Source organism: Pseudonaja textilis, chromosome 3, assembly GCF_049901715.1.
Source record: "Pseudonaja textilis isolate UNSWEBS1 chromosome 3, rPseTex1.2, whole genome shotgun sequence".
In the NCBI taxonomy this organism is placed as follows: domain Eukaryota; kingdom Metazoa; phylum Chordata; class Lepidosauria; order Squamata; family Elapidae; genus Pseudonaja; species Pseudonaja textilis.
In genome coordinates, this window is record NC_141992.1 from 133,244,013 (window position 1) to 133,264,329 (window position 20,317).

The window sequence follows — 20,317 nt, forward strand, 5'->3', positions numbered from 1 at the left end:
ACAAGAGCACACAATAGAAACAAACTCAAGGTTAACCACACCAAACTTGATTGCAGGAAATATGACTTCAGAAACAGAGTGGTCAATGTCTGGAATACTCTACCTGACTCTGTGGTTTCTTCCCCAAACCCCAAAAACTTTAACCTCAGACTGTCTACTATTGACCTCACCCCTTTCCTAAGAGGTCTGTAGTGGGCGTGCATAAGCACACCAATGTGCCTACCATCCCTGTCCTATTGTTTAATTTTCTTATATGTACCCATTTCATGTATTCATAACTATGTATATACTTATACGTATTATCTTGTAAGCGATTGACAAATCAAATAAAAAAATATAAATAAATAAATAAAATAAAGTAAGTAGGCTCTCTTCTGGGGAGGGTCACAATCCTCCTGAAAGAGCAAATTCATGACTTGGTTCGTCTGCTGGATTTATGTCTCTGCTTGGGCAGCAGGTAGATGGCATAGTTATGGGCATCATATCCCAGCTTCAACTGGTGCACCTGTTATAACTTGCTTGAGCTAGATAGTCTTACAACAGAGATTATCATGCCCTTCTACCATGGGCTGCCAGAAATTGCAATTGGTTCAGAATATGACAGCTTGGCTTCCAGTGGGTGACAACCACTTCAGCAGCACATCACTGCACTAGCTGCCTTTAGGTTTGGAAATCCAATTCCATGTGCTGGTCTTTACCTGTAAAATGCCTACATGCTCAAACTTTCTGTTACCTTTGGCACTGCCTCCTCCGATTAGAATCTGCCCACCTAATGAAAGCCTTAGTGTTTTGGGGGGGGGGGGGGGGGGGGGGGGGGGGGGTTGATTTTTTTTTTTTTGGGGGGGGGGGGGGGGGTTTTTTTTGGGGCGGGGGGGTTGGCTTTGTGTTTGCGCCATTGGGGGGGCCGGCGGCTGGTTTTTTGGTGGGTGGGGGGGGGGGAACCCAAAAAAGGGGGAGGGGAGAGCCCCCCCCCAAGGGGGGGGAGGGGGGGGGAACCTTTGGGGTTTTTGGGGACACCACTTTGGGAACCCCACTTCGCATGAAATACTAAGAGGATGAGAGGCTGGAGATAGACCTCAATAGTGGTCCAGCTCCCCAAAGTTGTATTGGCCCCATAATGCTGGGGTTTCATTGACCGACAAAAACTATTCCCTTGAGACCCTGGGGCAATGGTGGTAGAATTGAACTGCCTTTTTTCGTTAATCTTTTTGACTTGAGTTATGATTCATATTTTAGGTTATGAAATTGTACATTTGATTGGAAGGATTATTTTGTATTTACATAATAGACAAAAACAAAGAATACATGTTCTTTCAGTAACCTCTATACTGACTTATTGCAGGGTCATTACAGGGCCTTTTAAGATTGTCTGACATGTGCAAAGAATTAAATATTTACTATTTTTTTTAAGGATTGGAAATTTGGGTATAGTGGAGTCAGTTGGAAGTGGGCTGTTGGCTGAGATTTGAAAAACCACTATAAATAGTAAAGATTATTTGTTAATAAATAATATTATTAACCTTTGAACCATACACAGAGACAGGAACAGTATTGTTTTTTAAAAAAAATCAGCAGCTCATTATTTCAGAGAGTTAAAGACAGCATGTGAAGTCTATATTAGAATAGTAATGTTGCATCTAAATTAAATACTGAGCAGGGATCCGATTCTTGGTTTCTGTCCAAGAGAGTGTTTCTCTGTGTATGCAGTTGGGGTGTTTTAATCATAGAGGTTATTCATGGCATTCATTGTATAAAATAGGTTTTGTCTCACCCAGTTTTCTTGCTCATCGCTGGAAATGTTTGTTTTGCAGAATATATTTACTACTCAGGGCCCGTCTCCCTGAACATGGAGAACATCCCACAGGTAAATTTTTCCTATTTTTTTCTAAATTTTATGAAGGAAAAACATTATTTGTCAAATATCTAATAGGGTGCAGTAATGCTACTTTTAGAAACAAATGTACTGGAGAAGTAAGACATGCTAAAGACGAATGTGGTTGTCTCAACATTATCTAGTAAAATGTCATGCATAAGGATCGTGTATTCTCATATGACAGCCTGGGAGCAATTGATATCATTGCTTGACAACTGCGTAGGCTAAAGGTACATAGCCTGACTCTCGGGGTTATTTGAATACTCTAGAGATAACTGTTACTACAGTGCATTGTAATTTCTAATGTGGCAGACAAAGATAATTAAAAACAGCAGAGGAGAATCATTAACAATTTTAAGCTTTCATTAAGTTTCAGGGTAAATCAAAGCAAATAAAATCTTGTCCAAACAAACTGTGAAGTGTAGCTCCAACTGCAGCACTCACAGATAAATATAATTCCTGGCTTGAAAAAAAAGGAAAACTGGTTGGAACTTTATATTAGAATATAGCCATAATGAGAACAGAAGCCAGACTAAAGGAAATTTTGGTTTGATCAGCAGAGTACTTCATAGGAGATCACCTGAAAGCGTATAGGCAAATGATTTAATTCTCTAATGCAATTGTGGAGACGTTGTGTTGTTGCTGTTGTTGAACAAATCCTAGAAGTGACAACTAGCGTGCCAAGCAGTAAAGGAAGTTTTGTTCAGCAGCATTTAGGGGACTTCCTGTCCTGTCCTGCTCTAATAAGTGATGGCAGTTAACTCTGAAGTACAGGCAATGAAAAATAAAACCGGAAGAATTATGTTTGTAGAAAGCCCCTATTGCAGACTGGTGTTTGTTAGAAAATAAAGATATAAAACTATCGACTTTATTTAGGAAAGTATGATACAAGGAGGGTGTAAAAAATGCAGGAAGTGTCACCCTGCTAGTTGTCATTACATTTATTACTGCAATAGCCCCCCTTCCCCATTATCCTAATATTTTTAAAGGTTTATAAAGTGCAGAAAACCAGCAGATGCAAATGATGAATCTTCAGACAACAGGATCCTCGGATCTCTTTGCTAAAGCAAATAACATTAGGTCTTCCTTTGGCCTGTGACTGTATTGCTTGCAGCCTTCAAGGAATTATGCTGTAGCAGCATGAGGAAAAGAGTACTTTCACCCAGTTAAAACGATCTCATCTTATTGGTCTTTCACAAGTCATTCAAAAGTTTTACTTTCCAGTTTATTTCAATGCCAGTCTCATTTTCAGGAGTGCTTTTGACAATTTCCCCTATACTGGGTTGTTTTGACTTATTCAGAGCAACAGCCACAGTAACATTCTGAAAGAGAAGTGGTGATCTCCACAAATCAATTAATTTCTTCAGAACATATTCCTTTCTTTCTTTTTCTTACAGGGAGAGTTTAACGTGACAGCTCAGCTCTTCAACGAAGACCGTCACACAATTATTTGTGCTAATTTTTATATCAACAATGCCTGAGAAATTGCGGTTTGTTGCTTTCCAAGTTGGCATTGCCTAGACCAGTGCTTCCCAAACTTTTTCTTTCAATACCAAAACCATTTATTTTTTTTTTAAAAAAAGAACTTTGAGGACCAGCTCGAAGTCCCTTCCTTCAGTACCATCGTAACATTGAACAGTCACTGAAGGAATGGACATAGCTCAAGGACTACCTGTATCATAAAAGCAGTATCATTAAATGAATTCATATTATTTCAACCGATTACCATTCACAATTTGATCAAGTTTTGTCTTAATGGGAATATTTGAGAGGTTTTTGAATGTATTTTAGTACACGTGACCATCTTTAAGTCAGTTTAAATATCCCTTTTGTGATGGATAATGAGTTTGTATATTGTTATCCCCCAAAAGCCCACTTTTACCCAATTTTGGATGCTGGATAGCTCTTGACTTACGATCAGTCGCTTAGCAACCATTCAAAGATATGACAGAGCCCTCCCAGAAAGTACTTACAACAGCCCAGTTTCATTCCATCCTTCTCCCCAAGTCACATGATTGCATTCTGGACACTTGGCAACTGCATTTATGGCGGTTTACAGTCACATGACTGCAATTTATGAGGGGTTTTTGCCGGAAATCGGCATTTACTTCAGAAAAAATGCAAAAAAAAAAATGTCCATGGGCTAAAGCAGTTTCATGAAGCGACTGCCGTGTTCACCCAACAACTGTCACAAAAAAAGATTGTAAAATTGCCCGCAGTCACATAGCGATGTCCTTAACAACCAGCATAATTTACTGCTGAATTCAACTTTACATAATTTGTAAGTTGAGGGCTACCTGTAATTTATCTAGCTTTGGCAAGAACTAGCCGAGACAGTTAAAATCAGCCTAAGCTTTAGAAGTTCAAGGAGAGCTTATTTCAATCTACCCATTATATAATACGTTGAAACTTTGGAAAAGGAGGCTGATTAAGTTCAGTTGTTTTTTTAAAAATTGGATGAACCTGATACATTCAAAACAATTCATCATTGTGCATCTAATTTTACTTTCTGTAAAACTCTGCTTCCTTTTACAAAACATTTTGTTAAAATCGAAGGTTGCATGTGTGTGCCTCTGTTAGGTTCAGTCACAAAAAATGAATTTCCCAGAGAAATTCCCTGTTCAAATTACTGTAACTCTCTTCCGGGAGGTTCATTTTCCTATTAACTCCCATTCCCATCCATCAAGACTCAATGCCCTTTTTTCAGTTCCTTCATCAGTCCAGCTCAAATTTAACATTTGGGATTTATGCAGGAACACCCAAGGGTGGGTCAAGAGTCAAGATGTGGCCACTATGGGGTGATTAAAACTTGGGTCTTTTTGACCACATAATCAGTGCAAACAACCTTGCTTGAAAATGAGTGTCTTGGAAAAGTAAGAATGGTGGAGATCCATGCTCCTAGGAGTCTGCAGCACTACATTGAAAATATCTTGCACTGAAAAGCAAGGCTTGGACAAAGCAAGCTAATGAAGCTACAAATGGGCAACTGCTGCTATACCCAGCCAGCTGGATCAATAAACGAGCAATTTTGCCCTCACCCTCTTCCAGGAAAAAAAGACCAGTCCGTGTAGCAAGCTGGTCTCATCTGTGCCTATATGGAGGGAATGCCATTTTGGAAATCCACTGTAGCGTTGGGCCTTCTCTGAACATACTCCTCAGCCAAGAGATCAGCTTAGTTGGATGGAGGGCTGCCATTTGCTCAGGAGACATGAGGGGAATTTACCTACTTAATTTTGTTTTGCTTTCATTGTGAGGTTTTCTGGGTTGAACAAAGTAAGAAATCAACTGTGGTTGCTTCTACCCACAGAAGCTACAATTTAGTAGCTTGCCACATGATTGAGTAAAAGGTTCTTTTCTGGAAAGGTTTGTATTCTGTCAAATCTCATGGATAAATAAATCTATCAGCCAAAAATGAGCTGTCTGTCTTTGAGAAGTACATATACAGAGTTAAGCAACACACACACACACACACACACACACACACACACACATATGTTTTCGTAGATTTTCACGGGTACAGGTGTGCAGGTCTTGGCATGTCCAGGTCTTTTCCCGTGTAAGATTGAGAGTATCTTGGCAACGTTTCGACGAGGTCCCACTCGCCATCTTCAGGCTGGTGCTTTCGGCTTCATGCTTATGCGAGCAAAGCATGATCGGAGCTGCCGTATATATACTGGTGGGGAGGTTGGCTGTGTTGTCATTTCTTGATTGGTTGATGGAGATGATGTTTGCAGATTGGCTGGCCTTTTCGTAAGAACATGTGTGGCTGAGGTATTGGCTGTGTGTCTATCAGCCTCCTGTCAAGGCTTTGTCTTGACTACTAAGTCAATAAGCCTCTAGAAGAGAGCAATGAATTATATGCATGTATCTATGTAGTAACTGGGAGCTAAACTTCCCTTGAAGGAATTTTACTTTTGCAGCACATTAAAATAGTGAAGTAAAGCTAATGCTATACATAACTTACTAAACCCCTGATCAGAAGTTTTCAAGCTGGATGTAACAAAGTGAGATGAAAAACAACACTCTGTCCCTTAATGAAACTTTACAACTCAAGTTCTTCAGTGATGGTTAAGAGTGGTATCTTCTCCCCTACTATTTGCTTAGTCCTTTCATAACCTATGATATTAAAACCCAAACATAACCTTCATTTAATAAGTTGCACAACCATCACATTTTTACAATGGTCTAGAAAAAACCTTTCATGTATGCCTGAATGCAAAGCATGGATTTTTATGAGCTCTATGCTCTAAATTATAGTATTCATATCCACAATATAGTAGGGACTTAAATGCTTGTAAAATTCATCCATTTCTTGTAATGTCTCTGTAACAATGAAGCATTTCATAGATCTCGAGCAGCATGGTGGCTTATTATAATCCAAATCTATCTTCTTAATACATTTTTGTCTTTAGGTTCTTTAAATCAGAAATAACAAAATCCAAGTCTATGAGCAGTCCACATGGTGCAAGAGAACATCTGAAAATAGAACTATATTTTGCAACCCAAAATGTATGATCTCATCATGAAGACAACACATTGGGAGAACTACTGGACCCCTTACATGGGGCGGGTAGAAAATATAGAAGAAAAATAGTTCATTAATACTTGAGTTCACCGATTCAATTATTAATCTGGCTCTTTGTGCAAGCCTTTTTTTTAAATTTTCATATAAAAATAGCTAAATAGAAATCTGGAATGTAGCAAAACAGACTACAGCATTTAGCATCATGGTTATTTTCTATAATGGTTAGTTTACAGCCTGATAAGCTTTGTAAACATCTACCTGCAAGTTCCTTTTTTATCAGTAAAAGAATCTCTCATTGGTTCACAGAAAGCTGTTGGAACAAAACAAAGAAAGTTTCCACCTAGTTATATTGGTGAAATGAATTGATTCTAAATTAGAAATAGTTCAGTTGCTGAAATTCTTGGTACTCTGTTGCCATAAATCTTGTTAAAGAAGATACTATGGGCATTGCGCTTGGAAGAATTGTTTTTTGGACAAATTGACTGTTCAATAACCTGACATTCCCAAGAATACCTCTGGGCCCAAAATAAGTTTGAAAAATCATTTCTCAAAAATAAGGCTATTGACAGCATAGAGCTTTGTCTGGAAGTGTTTAGTTCTATCCAACAGAAAATAGAAGTGGGTGATTGGAGTACAATATCTTGGGGTATGAAGTATGAATTGAATAGTAGAAAAAAACAAGCCCATCAGTTCATCATTTGATAACTGCAAATTTTATAAAAGCATCATGGCAGCAATTCTACTAAGAGTCAAGCTTCACCATGGCAGCACACATAATATGCTCACAGAATATTTTCTAAAATATTCCCACTGGCCCCCAAAATTGCTTTCTTCTGGCCTCACCTATCGAAGCTCTTTAATATCAAAGATTTCTTGCTGTCAGAAAAATCTAGCAAAATGATATCCAAAAGACTCAGAACTGACTGAGTAAACAAGAACCCACTATTGTCCACCAGGTGTTCCTTCAAGGGGTAATGTTAGGTAGCTTTAAATCTTGTCATTGCTTGGATGGGAAAACAGCTGGCCACCTCCCTGATTTCCAATTTATTAAGAAGTTCTGTTATAGATCAATAACAGGTTAAAGAAGAGAAATCAGAGAGAAAGAATATACAGCAATGCCTATACTAAGTGGTGTAAACAATGGAATCCCAGAAGAATCCATCTTGGCACAGTGCTTTTAAACCAGTTCAGAAATTACCTGAAGTTAGGAATGAGCAGTGAGGTCACCAAATGTGATGAAACCAAATAACAGAATGGTTGTTTTTTTTTAAAAAAAAGAATGATGGCGAAAGATTTCAAACCACTCCCTAGGAATTAAGGGAATTAAAAGGGAAATTAAAGTGACAATGTTGACTGTAATGTGATCCAAATTGGGGGAAAATGCCTAATTTCACCTGGACACCAGCCATGGTGGCACAGTGGTTAGAGTAGGGTATCAGAGGCTAATTCTGCTGACTGCCAGGAGTTTGAATTTCACCAGGCTCAAGGTTGACTTAGTATTCCATCTTTCTGAGGTCAGTAAAACAAGGACCCAGATTGATGGGGGCAATACGCTGACTCTGTAAAATTGCTTAGAGAGGGATGTAAAGCACTGTGAAGCGGTACATAATTTTAAGTGCTATTGCCATTTTCAGTGAGATCAGATGCCTCTGTATTGTCTCCCTAGGCCAGAGAAAATGTATGGAAGGGAGCCAAGCCAATAGTTCATGACCTTTTCTTGGGTTCCCAAAAACATCTTATTGGCCCCTGGGAAGGTTGCACAACAGATTGGAAATCTAATAAGTCTGTGAAAGAAAAGTGGAATATAACATGGGAAAACTAACCTGGAAGCAGAAGCAGTTAAAATATCAGTAATTTGCCAATGAATATCAGCAACCTAAGTGGGGTTAAGTGCAGTTTCCTCCTCCCAGTTCTCCCCTAAAAACACTAAATCATATTATTTTAACAAATGTGGGTGTGTGAACACATACTTTCCAAGGTGACATATAGTTTCATCCTGATTTAGATCTCACTTAACAATGACTGTATCGGTCTAAAATAGACGTATAATAATATCAAACACAGCTAGGTCTTAGCAACTTAACAGATCTCAAGGGGAACAATATCCTCGAGTGACACATAGCTCTTGGCAGGAAGGGAAACACTTTTACATCTATGATCATCTACCTCTGGTTTCCTAAAAACATGGAATCTGGATCTGGAGAGGGTACTGAATGCTCAGGGATTGTGTTCAAAGCTTTCCTTGGCTCTGGGAGTTTTGGAGTTAAATTTTATCATCTTTGATGCCATTGTTAAAGGTACTGCTGAATTTTGGAGTATTCTTTGAGACATCTCGTTCTGTTCTTTTGTGATTTTTTTTTAATAGGACAGTAGAAAAATTGAAGGTCATAACTGTCAGCTCTACAAAGTCAATATAGACCTGCCATATGGGTCAAGGCTTCAGTCTCTTTACAAGAACAGATATACTAACAGAATCCTGCTGGTCTGAATATCCTTCTTCCTTCCAACATTTAATCTTCATGAATGGGCTTGCCTGAGATGTTTTCTTGTGTTACTTTCAAGCCTACTTTATCTGACTGTTGCCTTAGTAGCAGCCCTTCCCCCTGTCCTTCTAAGACATTCCAATATCTTCTATAATAATGGGTGAATAATATTTTCAATACCTTTCTGGGTGGAAATTCTAGGAGTTATGGTCTGAACACAAAACTAGGGAAATTTGATATGCATAGTACAATGAAAATTAAAAATTGGGAAAGGTTGGGTCTCCTTCAAATTCCCTCGATTGGGCATTGACTCAATCCTATCAATAACCAACCAGATAACCTCTAGGAGGAATCCTATAGTATAACTATAACTATATGACTATAGATATACATATGAACACACTATAACTATGGAGAAATTTCCTAATGGTGAAAACAATCAACCTGTGGAACAGCTTCCCTTCGGAAGTTGTGGAGACTTTCAAGAAGAACATGGACAGCTACTTGTCTGAAATGGTATAGACTGTCTGTCCTGTTCATGCAGGGAGTTGGACTAGATGACCTCCAAGGTCCTTCCCAACTCTGTTGTTCTATGTTCTAATAGTCCATTTTTGAATAAATATTTCCCTCTGGAGGAATGATGCAAAGAAGGTAGAATCACTATAGTAGTGGTCACCACTTCTACATTGGAAGAAATGAGAGACAAGAGTGGTACAGTAATGGGAAGGGAGGGAACAAGGATAAAAATGCCTAGCAACAATTATGGATTTACTCCAGATTTGAGAGAATACCAAGCAATAGCAATGATGGGTAGCAATGCTCCAAGGCGGCATCAAATGGAGAATGTGTACAATCTTTTTTTTATTTCTCCTGACGTTATGGAGCATTGTGCAAAATTTAAAAAAATCTTAGATCCGGAGTTGTTCGACAGAACCGTAAGTCTTGCCCTATTAATGACTAATTGGTGTTATAATTTTGAGTTTGCAGTTAGAAGCCATTTTGAGCCATTTGTGAGCCAGTGGCATTCTATCAAGAATAAGGAGTTCCAATTTCAGGGTAGGGAATTGTCTCCAGAAAACATGGCTTGAAAGAGTGATCTGTGCTCTCATTGGATGAGATTCCTGGCTCATCCCACCATTCAACTCCTGAGATCCCTTGATAGCAGCATGCTGACATGATTAGGTACAGCAGCCCAAATGCATCCATTAGAGTTAAGAGCAATTTATATTTATTTTATTTTTCTGAATAGAGGGAGTAATAGATAGCAGATGTAAGAGAAAAAAAATGGATAGCGGAACTAAATTTAGAATATAAAAACTTTAATTTGCAATAACATGATGATAGAAAAGCCTAAATTACTTCTTTCTACATCTAAGAGCCTGGAATATGCTCTCCTTCTTAATGGAGAGAATATGAGTCAAGTTTTTATTTATTTATTCATTCTATTTATATAGACACCCGTGTCATAAAAGTAACTCTGAATGGCATACAATAAAAAGCAAACCATGAAATAAACATTAAAAAACATCCTGCAATTAAAATATCCATCAGTGTTTACTATTAACAAATTAATAAAGAGGATTTGATATTGTAGCCACCTCGTACAGCAAAAGTTGGAGACAGAAAAGAAAGGAGAACTAAACTGAAGGGAATGATGAAAGTCTCAAGAATATCAGTTGAGCCAATAGGAAGCATGGAGACACAGAGGTTACACAGAGACAAAAACATTAAGTCTTCTTCAAAAAAAAAGGATGTAGAAGTGCAAAGTTCCTCTGCTAAGTATCACTGTTGGTTGACTTAGTGGTCAATAGGTTTATAGAAAGCTGATGAGTGCAAAGTTGAATTTCAACATAGAGTAAGCAAAGATTTGAGAAAGAAGATTAGACATTCAATTATTGGCCAACAACTAAGAAAAGACTAGCTGACAGTTCTCGGTGCTCAACTATTGTTACATTGATGCAATGGAATGTAGGAATGACCTTGAGGATTAATGGTTAGAGGAAGAAACTTAGGAAAGACCTACCTTAACTGTCGGAATGGGACAACTCTCCACAGCCAATTTACCACGGCCACAGGACAACTCATCATGGCCAACTTGTTCTGGGACAATTCACCATGGGATTCACTTAGTTCCTTTTATTTTTGTTGACCACGTTTTCATCAAAATTATTTTATCTCTTGTATCAAAGGAAATCATTCCTATGATTACTAACTTCTGTAATGCTTTGATGAATAATGAAAAGAACTAATCCCATGTTGAATTATCCTGTGGCAAGCTATCCTGTGGCAAGTTGGCCATGGCAAGTTGGCCTCAGCAAGTTGTCATAGACCCTCCCCGCCCATCTAGTTTTGTTTCCTGCCTGGTTTACCTGAGAGAGCTGACAATTGATTCTTTGCAGGCTCCTGGCTTCCAAAATTGTAAATGTGCTCGTTCTCAGATGGTTGCAATGCCCACGGAGTTCTGAAAATAGAGAACACAGCACAATCTCAAGTTCAAAAGGGATGCAAAAGGACTGGGTCTGAAAGAGCAGTAGCTCATTCTGTGAGATGTCTAAGTCTGGGAAAAGAATTCAAGGAATTCTCAGGTGGTGACCAAAGACATTCATGCACAGCAGAGGTGGTATTCTACTGGTTCAAGCCAGTTCTGCTGAGCCAGTAGCGATGAGGAGCAGTGGAGACCAAACCGGTTCGCTCTGCCATTCTGCGGTTGGGCCTACCTGCCACCTGGATTCTCATACTCACCTTTATCCTCTGCTTTTGAAGCGCAGCTGCTTTGTGCAGCACAGCAGAGTGCTGCGCAGCAGCTGCTGAAGCAACTGGGAGAGTGCTGGCTTGCAGGAGGTGAGTTGGACCGCTTTGCGCCTCTGCACCTATGCAAAGTGTGTGCTTGGTGTGCACACACATGCAAAGTGTGTGCACACATGCAAAGCATGCCCACCAAGCCATGCCCACCGAACCGGTGGTAAAACTTTTTGAATCCCACCACTGATGCACAGGAAGAACCCTGGCCACTCCCTTCTCTTAGTATTCAAACTATAGTCTTCTGGAGGGCTGAAAACCTAGTTCAAATTTTAATTTTAAATATGAAATATTTATTGATTGATTTATTGATTTACACACATGTCATCAGGCTTCTATATAGTGTTGAACACTATACAGAACACTATACAGAAGCCTGATGATGGCAGACGAGATTCTGCCGAAACGTTGCTACAACTTTAAAAGCACAACTACAATGACGTGGGAAAATACCCGAACAAAGCTGAATGCCATACATGTAAGTACCCGTGAAAACTTAAGAATATATATATATGTATGTATGTATGTATGTATGTATGTATGTATGTTATGACTCCCCTTCGAAATTCAAACGAACAAAACAGAAAGCAGCCGTTTCACAATTAAATCAAACGGAAAGAAGTCTTATTAGATAACGGCTGGCAGAAACCACAGCATAAAACTTACTCTGTCCGGCAAACCAGTCCTGGCAATAAATCCTCAGCCTCAGAGCTCTTTGCTGTAACGTCCTCACTCAAATAGTCATTTTGTTTCTGGCGAAATGCACCAGCCCAGCTGTGTCCTTTTATACTCATTAAGGCAACGTGCTAATTTACTGACTTGCTCTTCTCATTTGCTCCAGCTGATTTTGCCTTTTCAACCGTCTTCTATTTTTTACATTTAACCACAAATTTTCCAAGTTCTCATCTCCACTAGAAGACTCTCTCAAAACTTCCCTGTCAGCCATTCCCGGCTGTTCATCAGATAAAGAACCAGAGGAGATCAAAGGTCCTGACAATTCTAATACATCAGGTCTGTCGTCCTTTGTCACGTCCATCTCCTCATCCTGGTTATCAGTCCAATCAGTAAGCCAGGCTGGTTCAAATTGTTCTGACGTAACCTCTTCACTTGAACTCATATCAATCACAGGAGCTGAATCCAAGCCCGGAGCCACAGCGTATATATATATAAAATTTAAAATCTGTTAAAAGCAGTCCCAAAGCAGAGAATGAGTAATTAAAAAGAGATTAAAATAAATTAACACATTTAATCTGTGCTCCAGCCTCTTGTAAAGCCTCACTTAAAATAGTTCATATATTTAAAACTTGACAACTGCTGCCTACACTGCAAAGCTGTGCAATTGCTAGTACAGGCTATCAGTAAGAGGGATGACATGGCACGCACACTGAACTTGAATTTATCTGGATGAACAATTGGGTTTTAAACTAGCATCACTTCTATTAAGAATGCCCTTTCATGTTTCTGTTTAACAACCCTCTAGCAAATATTGTACCCTTGAGAATGCCGCTCCACTAGCTGTTAGCTGATGTATAAGGGAGAAATATCCCAATCTTAAACCACTGGGGGCTTTATATGTCATCAGAAGTGTTTTAAGGGTAGCCTGACAGCCAACAGGCAGCCAATGCAGTCTCTTCGGAACAATGATAATGCGTACACAGCATCTTGCTGTAGCATCTTCTACTGGCTGCATCTTTCAGAAATAGCCCCATTGACAAGGCACCGCAGTTACAATAATGCATGGATCACTGTTGTCAGGGTGTAGCTATAGCTATATGCAATTATATCCCATTTCAGGGAAAGTACAAAGCAGATGATTTCCTAATTCCCTTAGAAAAGAACTGCCTCTTCACAATGCCTCCCTCTTGTTAACATTCCCTCTCAGCTGATCGACCCTCAGCTAGTCTTATTTGAGATTTCTAGAGCAACATTATGAATGGTCTTATTTTTAGAATATTTCTAGAATCACATTATGAATGGGGGTGTGGGCTGTCATCTATCACTGGTTGCTTTGTGCCTGGATTTCCACCATCTCTGTTCCAGCCATCTCGCAATATCAGGGAAATTCGCAGCGGGTGTCCGCATCAGAGACGTGGACTTGAACCAGTTTTATATAAATAAATTATATTTACGGTAAATAAGACAGGCAAAGAGGAGAGTTGTCAGGTAAATCAACACTGCAGGAACAACATAGAGCACACCCAGCACCCAGAGGGGAAAAAAATGGAAAACAAGGAACCTCCCCTTTTCACTCACAGCAACCAATCACAGCTTATCTTACCTCATGCAGTGGCCAGCTCTCTTTAACCAATTAGCTATCACTGTGTGTTTTTATTCACTTTCCAACCCTTCACTGCTCCAGCTATTAAATTTTAAATACACTGCTCAAAAAAATAAAGGGAACACTTAAACAACACAATGTAACTCCAAGTCAATCACACTTCTGTGAAATCAAACTGCCCACTTAGGTAGCAACATTGATTGACAATCAATTTCACATGCTGTTGTGCAAATGGAATAGACAACACAGGTGGAAAGCAGAGGCAGTTAGCAAGACATCCCCAATAAAGGAGTGGTTCTGCAGGTGGTGACCACTGACCACTTCTCAGTTCCTATGCTTTCTGGCTGATGGTTTGGTCACTTTTGAATGCTGGCGGTGCTTTCATTCTAGTGGTAGTATGAGACGGAGTCTACAACCCACACAAGTGGCTCAGGTAGTGCAGCTCATCCAGGATGGCACATCAATGCGAGCGGTGGCAAGAAGGTTTGCTGTGTCTGTCAGAGTAGCATCCAGAGCATGGAGACGCTACCAGGAGACAGGCTAATACATCAGGAGACGTGAAGGAGGCCGTACGAGGGCAACAACCCAGCATCAGGACTGCTACCTCCGCCTTTGTGCAAGGAGGGACAGGAGGAACACTGCCAGAGCCCTGCAAAATGACCTCCAGCGGGCCACAAATGTGCATGTGGCTGCTCAAACGGTCAGAAACAGACTCCATGAAGGTGGTATGAGGGCCTGATGTCCACAGGTGGGGGTTGTGCTTACAGCCCAACACCATGCAGGACCTTTGGCATTTGCCAGAGAATACCAAGACTGGCAAATTCACCACTGGCGCCCTGTGCTCTTCACAGATGAAAGCAGGTTCACACTGAGCACATGTGACAGATGTGACAGGGTCTGGAGATGCTGTGGAGAACGTTCTGCTGCCTGCAACACCCTCCAGCATGACTGGTTTAGCGGTGAGTCAGTAATGGTGTAGGGTGGCATTTCTTTAGGTGGCCACACAGCCCTCCATGTGCCCTCCAGAGGTAGCCTGACTGCCATTAGGTACTGAGATGAGATCCTCAGACCCCTTGTGAGACCATATGCTGGTGCGATTGGCCCTGGGTTCCTTCTAATGCAAGACAATGCTGGACCTTATGTGGCTGGAGTGTGTCAGAAGTTCCTGCAAGACGAAGGCATTGATGCTATGGACTGGCCCGCCCGTTCCCCAGACCTGAATCCAATTGAGCACATCTGGGACATCGTGTCTCGCTCCATCCACCAACATCACGTTGCAGCATAGACTGTCCAGGTGTTGGGGGATGCTTTAGTCCAGGTGTGGGAGGAAATCCCTCAGGAGACCATCTGCCACCTCATCAGAAGCATGCCCAGGCATTGTAGGGAGGTCATACAGGCACATGGAGGCCACACACACTACTGAGCCTCATTTTGACTTGTTTTAAGGACATTGCATCAAAGTTGGATCAGCCTGTAGTATTTTTTTCCACTTTAATTTTGAGTGTAACTCCAACTGCAGACCTCCATGGGTTGCTAAATTTGATTTCCATTGATAATTTTTGTGTGATTTTGTTGTCAGCACATTCAACTATGTAATGAACTAAGTATTTAATAAGAATATTTCATTCATTCAGATCTAGGATGTCTTATTTTTGTGTTCCCTTTATTTTTTGAGCAGTGTATATTAACCTTGCAGTCTGGATTGTTCATACAAGTCCTTTGAAAATCATCAGTGGCTTGCGTGATCTTGAATTTCCATAGCACCACAAAGGTTTCAACAGAATTGCTGGCCTAGAAAAAGAAGATTGTGATGAAACCTTGAGGAAGAGAGACTGCAAAAAAACCCAAACACATTTATAAGTGAAACTCAAAAAGTTAGAATATTGTGCAAAAGTTCAGTTATTTCAGTAATACAACTTAAAAGGTGAAACTAATATATGAGATAGACTCATTACATGCAAAGCAAGATAGTTCAAGCTGTGATTTGTCATAATTGTGATGATTATGGCTCATGAAAACCCCAAATCCACAATCTCCGGAAATTAGAATATTACATGCAATCAATAAAACAAGGATTGTACATAGAACAATATCAGACCTCTGAAAAGTAGAAGCATGCATATGTTCTCAGTACTTGATTTGGGCCCCTTTTGCAGCAATTACTGCCTCAATGTGGAGTGACATGGAAGCTTTCAGCCTGTGGCACTGCTGAGGTGTTATGGAAGACCAGGATGCTTCAATAGCAGCCTTCAGCTCTTCTGCATTGTTCGGTCTCATGTCTCTCATCTTTCTCTTGGCAATGCCCATAGATTCTCTATGGGGTTCAGGTCAGGCGAGTTTGCTGGCCAATCAAGCACAGTAATCCCACAGTCATTGAACCAGATTTTGGTGCTTTTGGCAGTGTGGGCAGGTGCCAAGTCCTGCTGGAAAATGAAGTCAGCATCCCCATAAAGCTCATCTGCGGAAGGAAGCATGAAGTGCTCCAAAATCTCCTGGTAGATGGCTGCATTGACCCTGGATTTAATGAAGCACAGTGGACCAACGCCAGCAGATGACATGGCTCCCCAAATCAACACAGACTGTGGAAACTTCACACTGGACTTCAAGCATCTTGCAGTGTGTGCCTCTCCATTCTTCCTCCGGACTCTGGGTTCTTGGTTTCCAAATGAGATGCAAAACTTGCTCTCATCAGAAAAGAGGATTTTGGACCACTGAGCAACAGACCAGTTCTGTTTTTCGTTAGCCCAGGTAAGACGCTTCTGATGTTGTTTGTTGTTCAGGAGCGGCTTGACAAGAGGAATACGACATTTGAAGCCCATGTCCAGGATCCACCTGTGTGTGGTGGCTCTTGATGCACTTACTCCAGCCTCAGTCCACTCCTTGTGAAAGTCCCCAACACTTTTGAATAGCCTTTTCCTGACAATCCTCTCCAGGCTGTGGTCATCCCTGCTGCTTGTGCACATTTTTCTTCCACACTTTTCCCTTCCACATAGTTTTCTATTAATGTGCTTTGATACAGCACTTTGGGAACATCCAACTTCTTTTGCAATTACCTTTTGAGGCTTTCCCTCCTTATGGAGAGTGTCAATGATGGTTTTCTGCACAATTGTCAGGTCAGCAGTCTTTCCCATGATTGTGATTCCTACTGAACCAGACTGAGAGACCATTTAAAGGCTCAGGAACCCCTTGCAGGCTTCTTTAGCTGATTAGAGTGGGACACTTTGAGCCTAGAATATTGAATCTTTTCACAATATTCTAATTTTCTGAGATTGTGGATTTGGGGTTTTCATGAGCTGTAAGCCATAATCATCTCAATTATGACACATCAAGGCTTGAACTATCTTGCTTTGCATGTAATGAGTCTATCTCATATATTGGGTTCACCTTTTAAGTTGCATTACTGAAATAAATGAACTTTTGCACGATATTCTAATTTTTCGAGTTTCACCTGTATAGCCACACTGACAAAATCGAAAGTCACTTCTTTATAACCTTTTATTTCTTTCTATTTCTATTTTTTTTTTCCTATTTCTTCACTGGTTTTCCTTATTTTTGTTGTTCTAATATTTTTATCTTGTTAAAATTTTCTTCAATAAATATTATATTTAAAAAGGAAGTCTTTTGGATTCCATTTCCAAAGCAAGCTATCTTCACCCCTACTGGCTTGTTTGAAGACAACCTCCCTTTATTCTACTTCAAAAAATCTACTTCCCTCATTTCATACTCACCGTCCTCTTGCTCCTTGCCTAAAGTTACTCTCCTTCAAAGCCTCACAGCAGGTGGCAGTATTCACCTGCCAAAAATCACATGGACTTGAAGCAACCATCCATTTTTTTTTAAAAGCAAAAACAAGTCCTAAGTCAGGAAAGAGGCTATACATACAGTTAAGGGGTTGTTAAACTAAAAAAATGGAATGAAATGAGAACCATTCAGAAATGTTACAGTGTGCATATTTTACACACACACACACACACACACACTGAAGAGTTATATTTCTTAAGGTAAAAAATGCAAAATTAGAATCCAGCATAAATAAATTCTTAAATTGTAGCTTCTGAAACGCACAAGAGGTTCATTTTGTTGCTAAAGCAAAGTAGGATTACCTGTTTAACTCCCAGCCAAGAGGAGGGGTAATATCCACAAGGGGTGGGTAGGGGTAAAAAAAAAAAAAAGATGGCAGCCATAATTGTTTAGGTATGTAAAAGGGGGCGGGGCCTTGATCACATGGTTTTGGCCACCATCTTGACCATTTTTAAAACTCTGTGCCAGCATCTCACCAGCATCAATGAAACAAACAAGAGAAGGACAAGGAGGAACAACAGAAGCAACTGTTTTCCTCTTTTTGCATATAACTGTGGTAGAAATATCGATTTATTTCAAGTGCTTTTAAGCTGCTTCACTCATAAGGTCCCTAGCAGCCTGCAGCAATATCTTCACACAATACAGATCACTTAAAACTAAATCAATAACATCTAAAAAAGAAAATCAATAGAATATCACAGACAAAAAAAATCCTCTGCATAATCACATTCCATACTTGTACTAATGGCATTACAATTTATCAACATGGCAACCATCCCAAATGCTCTCTAGAATAAGTAGGTTTTTGGCAACTTGGTAAATGTCAGGGAGAAGGCCCAGATTTTACATCTTGGGGAAGGATGCTTTGCAGAAAGGAAGCCCCTGAAGAAAAATTCAAGTCTCTTGCCTTCTTAGCAAGGACTTCCAGCAAAGATGTTTGGTAGTCTTGGGCAGCCAAATACTATTTATTTATTTGATTTGATTTATTTGATTTGTCAACAAGATAATAGGTATAAGTATAAACATGATTAAGAATACAGGAAATAGGCACGAATAAATGGGGACAATAGGACAGGGACGGTAGGCACGATGGTGCACTTATGCATGTCCCTTACAGACCTCTTAGGAATGGGGTGAGGTCAATAGTGGATAGTTTGAGGTTAAAGGAGTGGGGGTTAGAGGATGTAACAACAGAGTCAGGTAGCGCATTCCAGGCATTGACCACTCTGTTCTTGAAGTCGTACTTTCTGCAATCAAGTTTGGAGCGGTTTACATTGAATTTGTATCTGTTGTGTGCTCTTGTATTGTTGCGGTTGAAGCTGAAGTGGTCATTGACTGGTAGGACATGGTAGCAGATAACTTTGTATACTATGCTTAAGTCCAACTGTAAACCCAAAGCCACATAGAACTTGAAAAGGCCATAGCTAGCACTTGAATTGCACCTGGAAAACTATTGATTACCTGACTCTACCAGGTAATGCAGGTTAACCCATGGGCAGTCATTTTCTACAATTTGCAGATGATCTTTAAGGGCAGTCCCATCTATATATTACAGTAAGCCAAACACAGGTATTCCTCGACTTACAATCTTTTGTGATCTTCTGAGAAGGAAAATCAACGGGGAAGCTGGATTCATTGAACAACTGGGTTACTAACTTATAAAAGCAATTTTAACAATCCGATGAAGTTGATTTCTTAGTTTGGTGTGTTTACCGAGGCTAGCACAGAACAATACGTCTAGGGAGATCCAACAGCAACTTACACAACATCAAGTTGCTTGAGCAGGGATACTGCAAGCAAGCAGCCCTCTAAAGTGGCCCCTACAAATAACCTTACAAGGAGAATCTCACATCCTGCTATGCCTGGGACAATGCCTCTAAAGCCCTTCTGAGAGTCCCAAATCACAGCCACTTCCACATCACTATCCTGGAGTAGTGGTTGGTTCCACACCTGAAACCCCAGAAGCCACATTTCCCGATCAGGTTTCGGTGATGCAAGCCACCAATAATGATTTAGCATGAAGCATGTAGGTAGGCAGAGGGAATAGCAATGGGTCCAAGACCCATAAAATGTGGTTCTCTATCTCCCATTGTTGGAAGGAGACAGGAAAGTTTTGGTTCTCTTCTGTTTGAAGACTGCCAACATCAGCCTTAGCTTGGAAAGAGCTGCTAAATGCAAGCAGGGTAGTTCTAAGTGGTACCAAAAGGAATTGATACTTAAAGATCGCTACTTATTCAATCTTTTCATATAAATACTCATAATATGGAGATATTTCTTGGGTTTTTTTAATAACATCCTTTCTTAAGGTTATGATAAAAATTGGTAGAACCATCAGGGGCTAATTTACAAAAAAAAAGTAAATAGTCATGGATATATTTAGTACTTGGTAATCTCAGGACTGTAGGCTACCCTGTGAAGTCAACAAGGCAGGACAGATGTGAGAGAAGGGAGGCCAAAATTTTCTGGGTTTATCATAGACATTGGAGGACAGACAACAGATAGGAAAAACCTGAGCTTACAACAGCAACCTCTTGTGTTTGGACTTAGAAATATAAGAG

At 40.1% G+C, this 20,317-nt stretch overlaps 1 protein-coding gene and 1 long non-coding RNA gene across 3 annotated transcripts in view; one reads left to right on the top strand and one right to left on the bottom strand.

Annotated features, from left to right (window-relative positions):
• Window positions 1-3,592, top strand: part of LY86 (lymphocyte antigen 86) — a 31,771-nt gene extending 28,179 nt beyond the window's left edge. Inside the window, exons 4-5 of the mRNA XM_026715050.2 lie at window positions 1,812-1,864; window positions 3,271-3,592. Coding sequence (XP_026570835.1) covers window positions 1,812-1,864; window positions 3,271-3,354 — 137 coding nt within the window. The 3' untranslated portion in view covers window positions 3,355-3,592. The remainder of the gene's footprint in view (window positions 1-1,811; window positions 1,865-3,270) is intronic.
• The window catches only part of LOC148126329 (uncharacterized), a 76,792-nt gene that overhangs the window by 42,994 nt on the left and 13,481 nt on the right, over window positions 1-20,317 (bottom strand). For both annotated transcript variants that reach the window (XR_015743103.1, XR_015743102.1), the window contains exon 2: window positions 11,251-11,342. This is a non-coding gene — a long non-coding RNA (uncharacterized LOC148126329). The remainder of the gene's footprint in view (window positions 1-11,250; window positions 11,343-20,317) is intronic.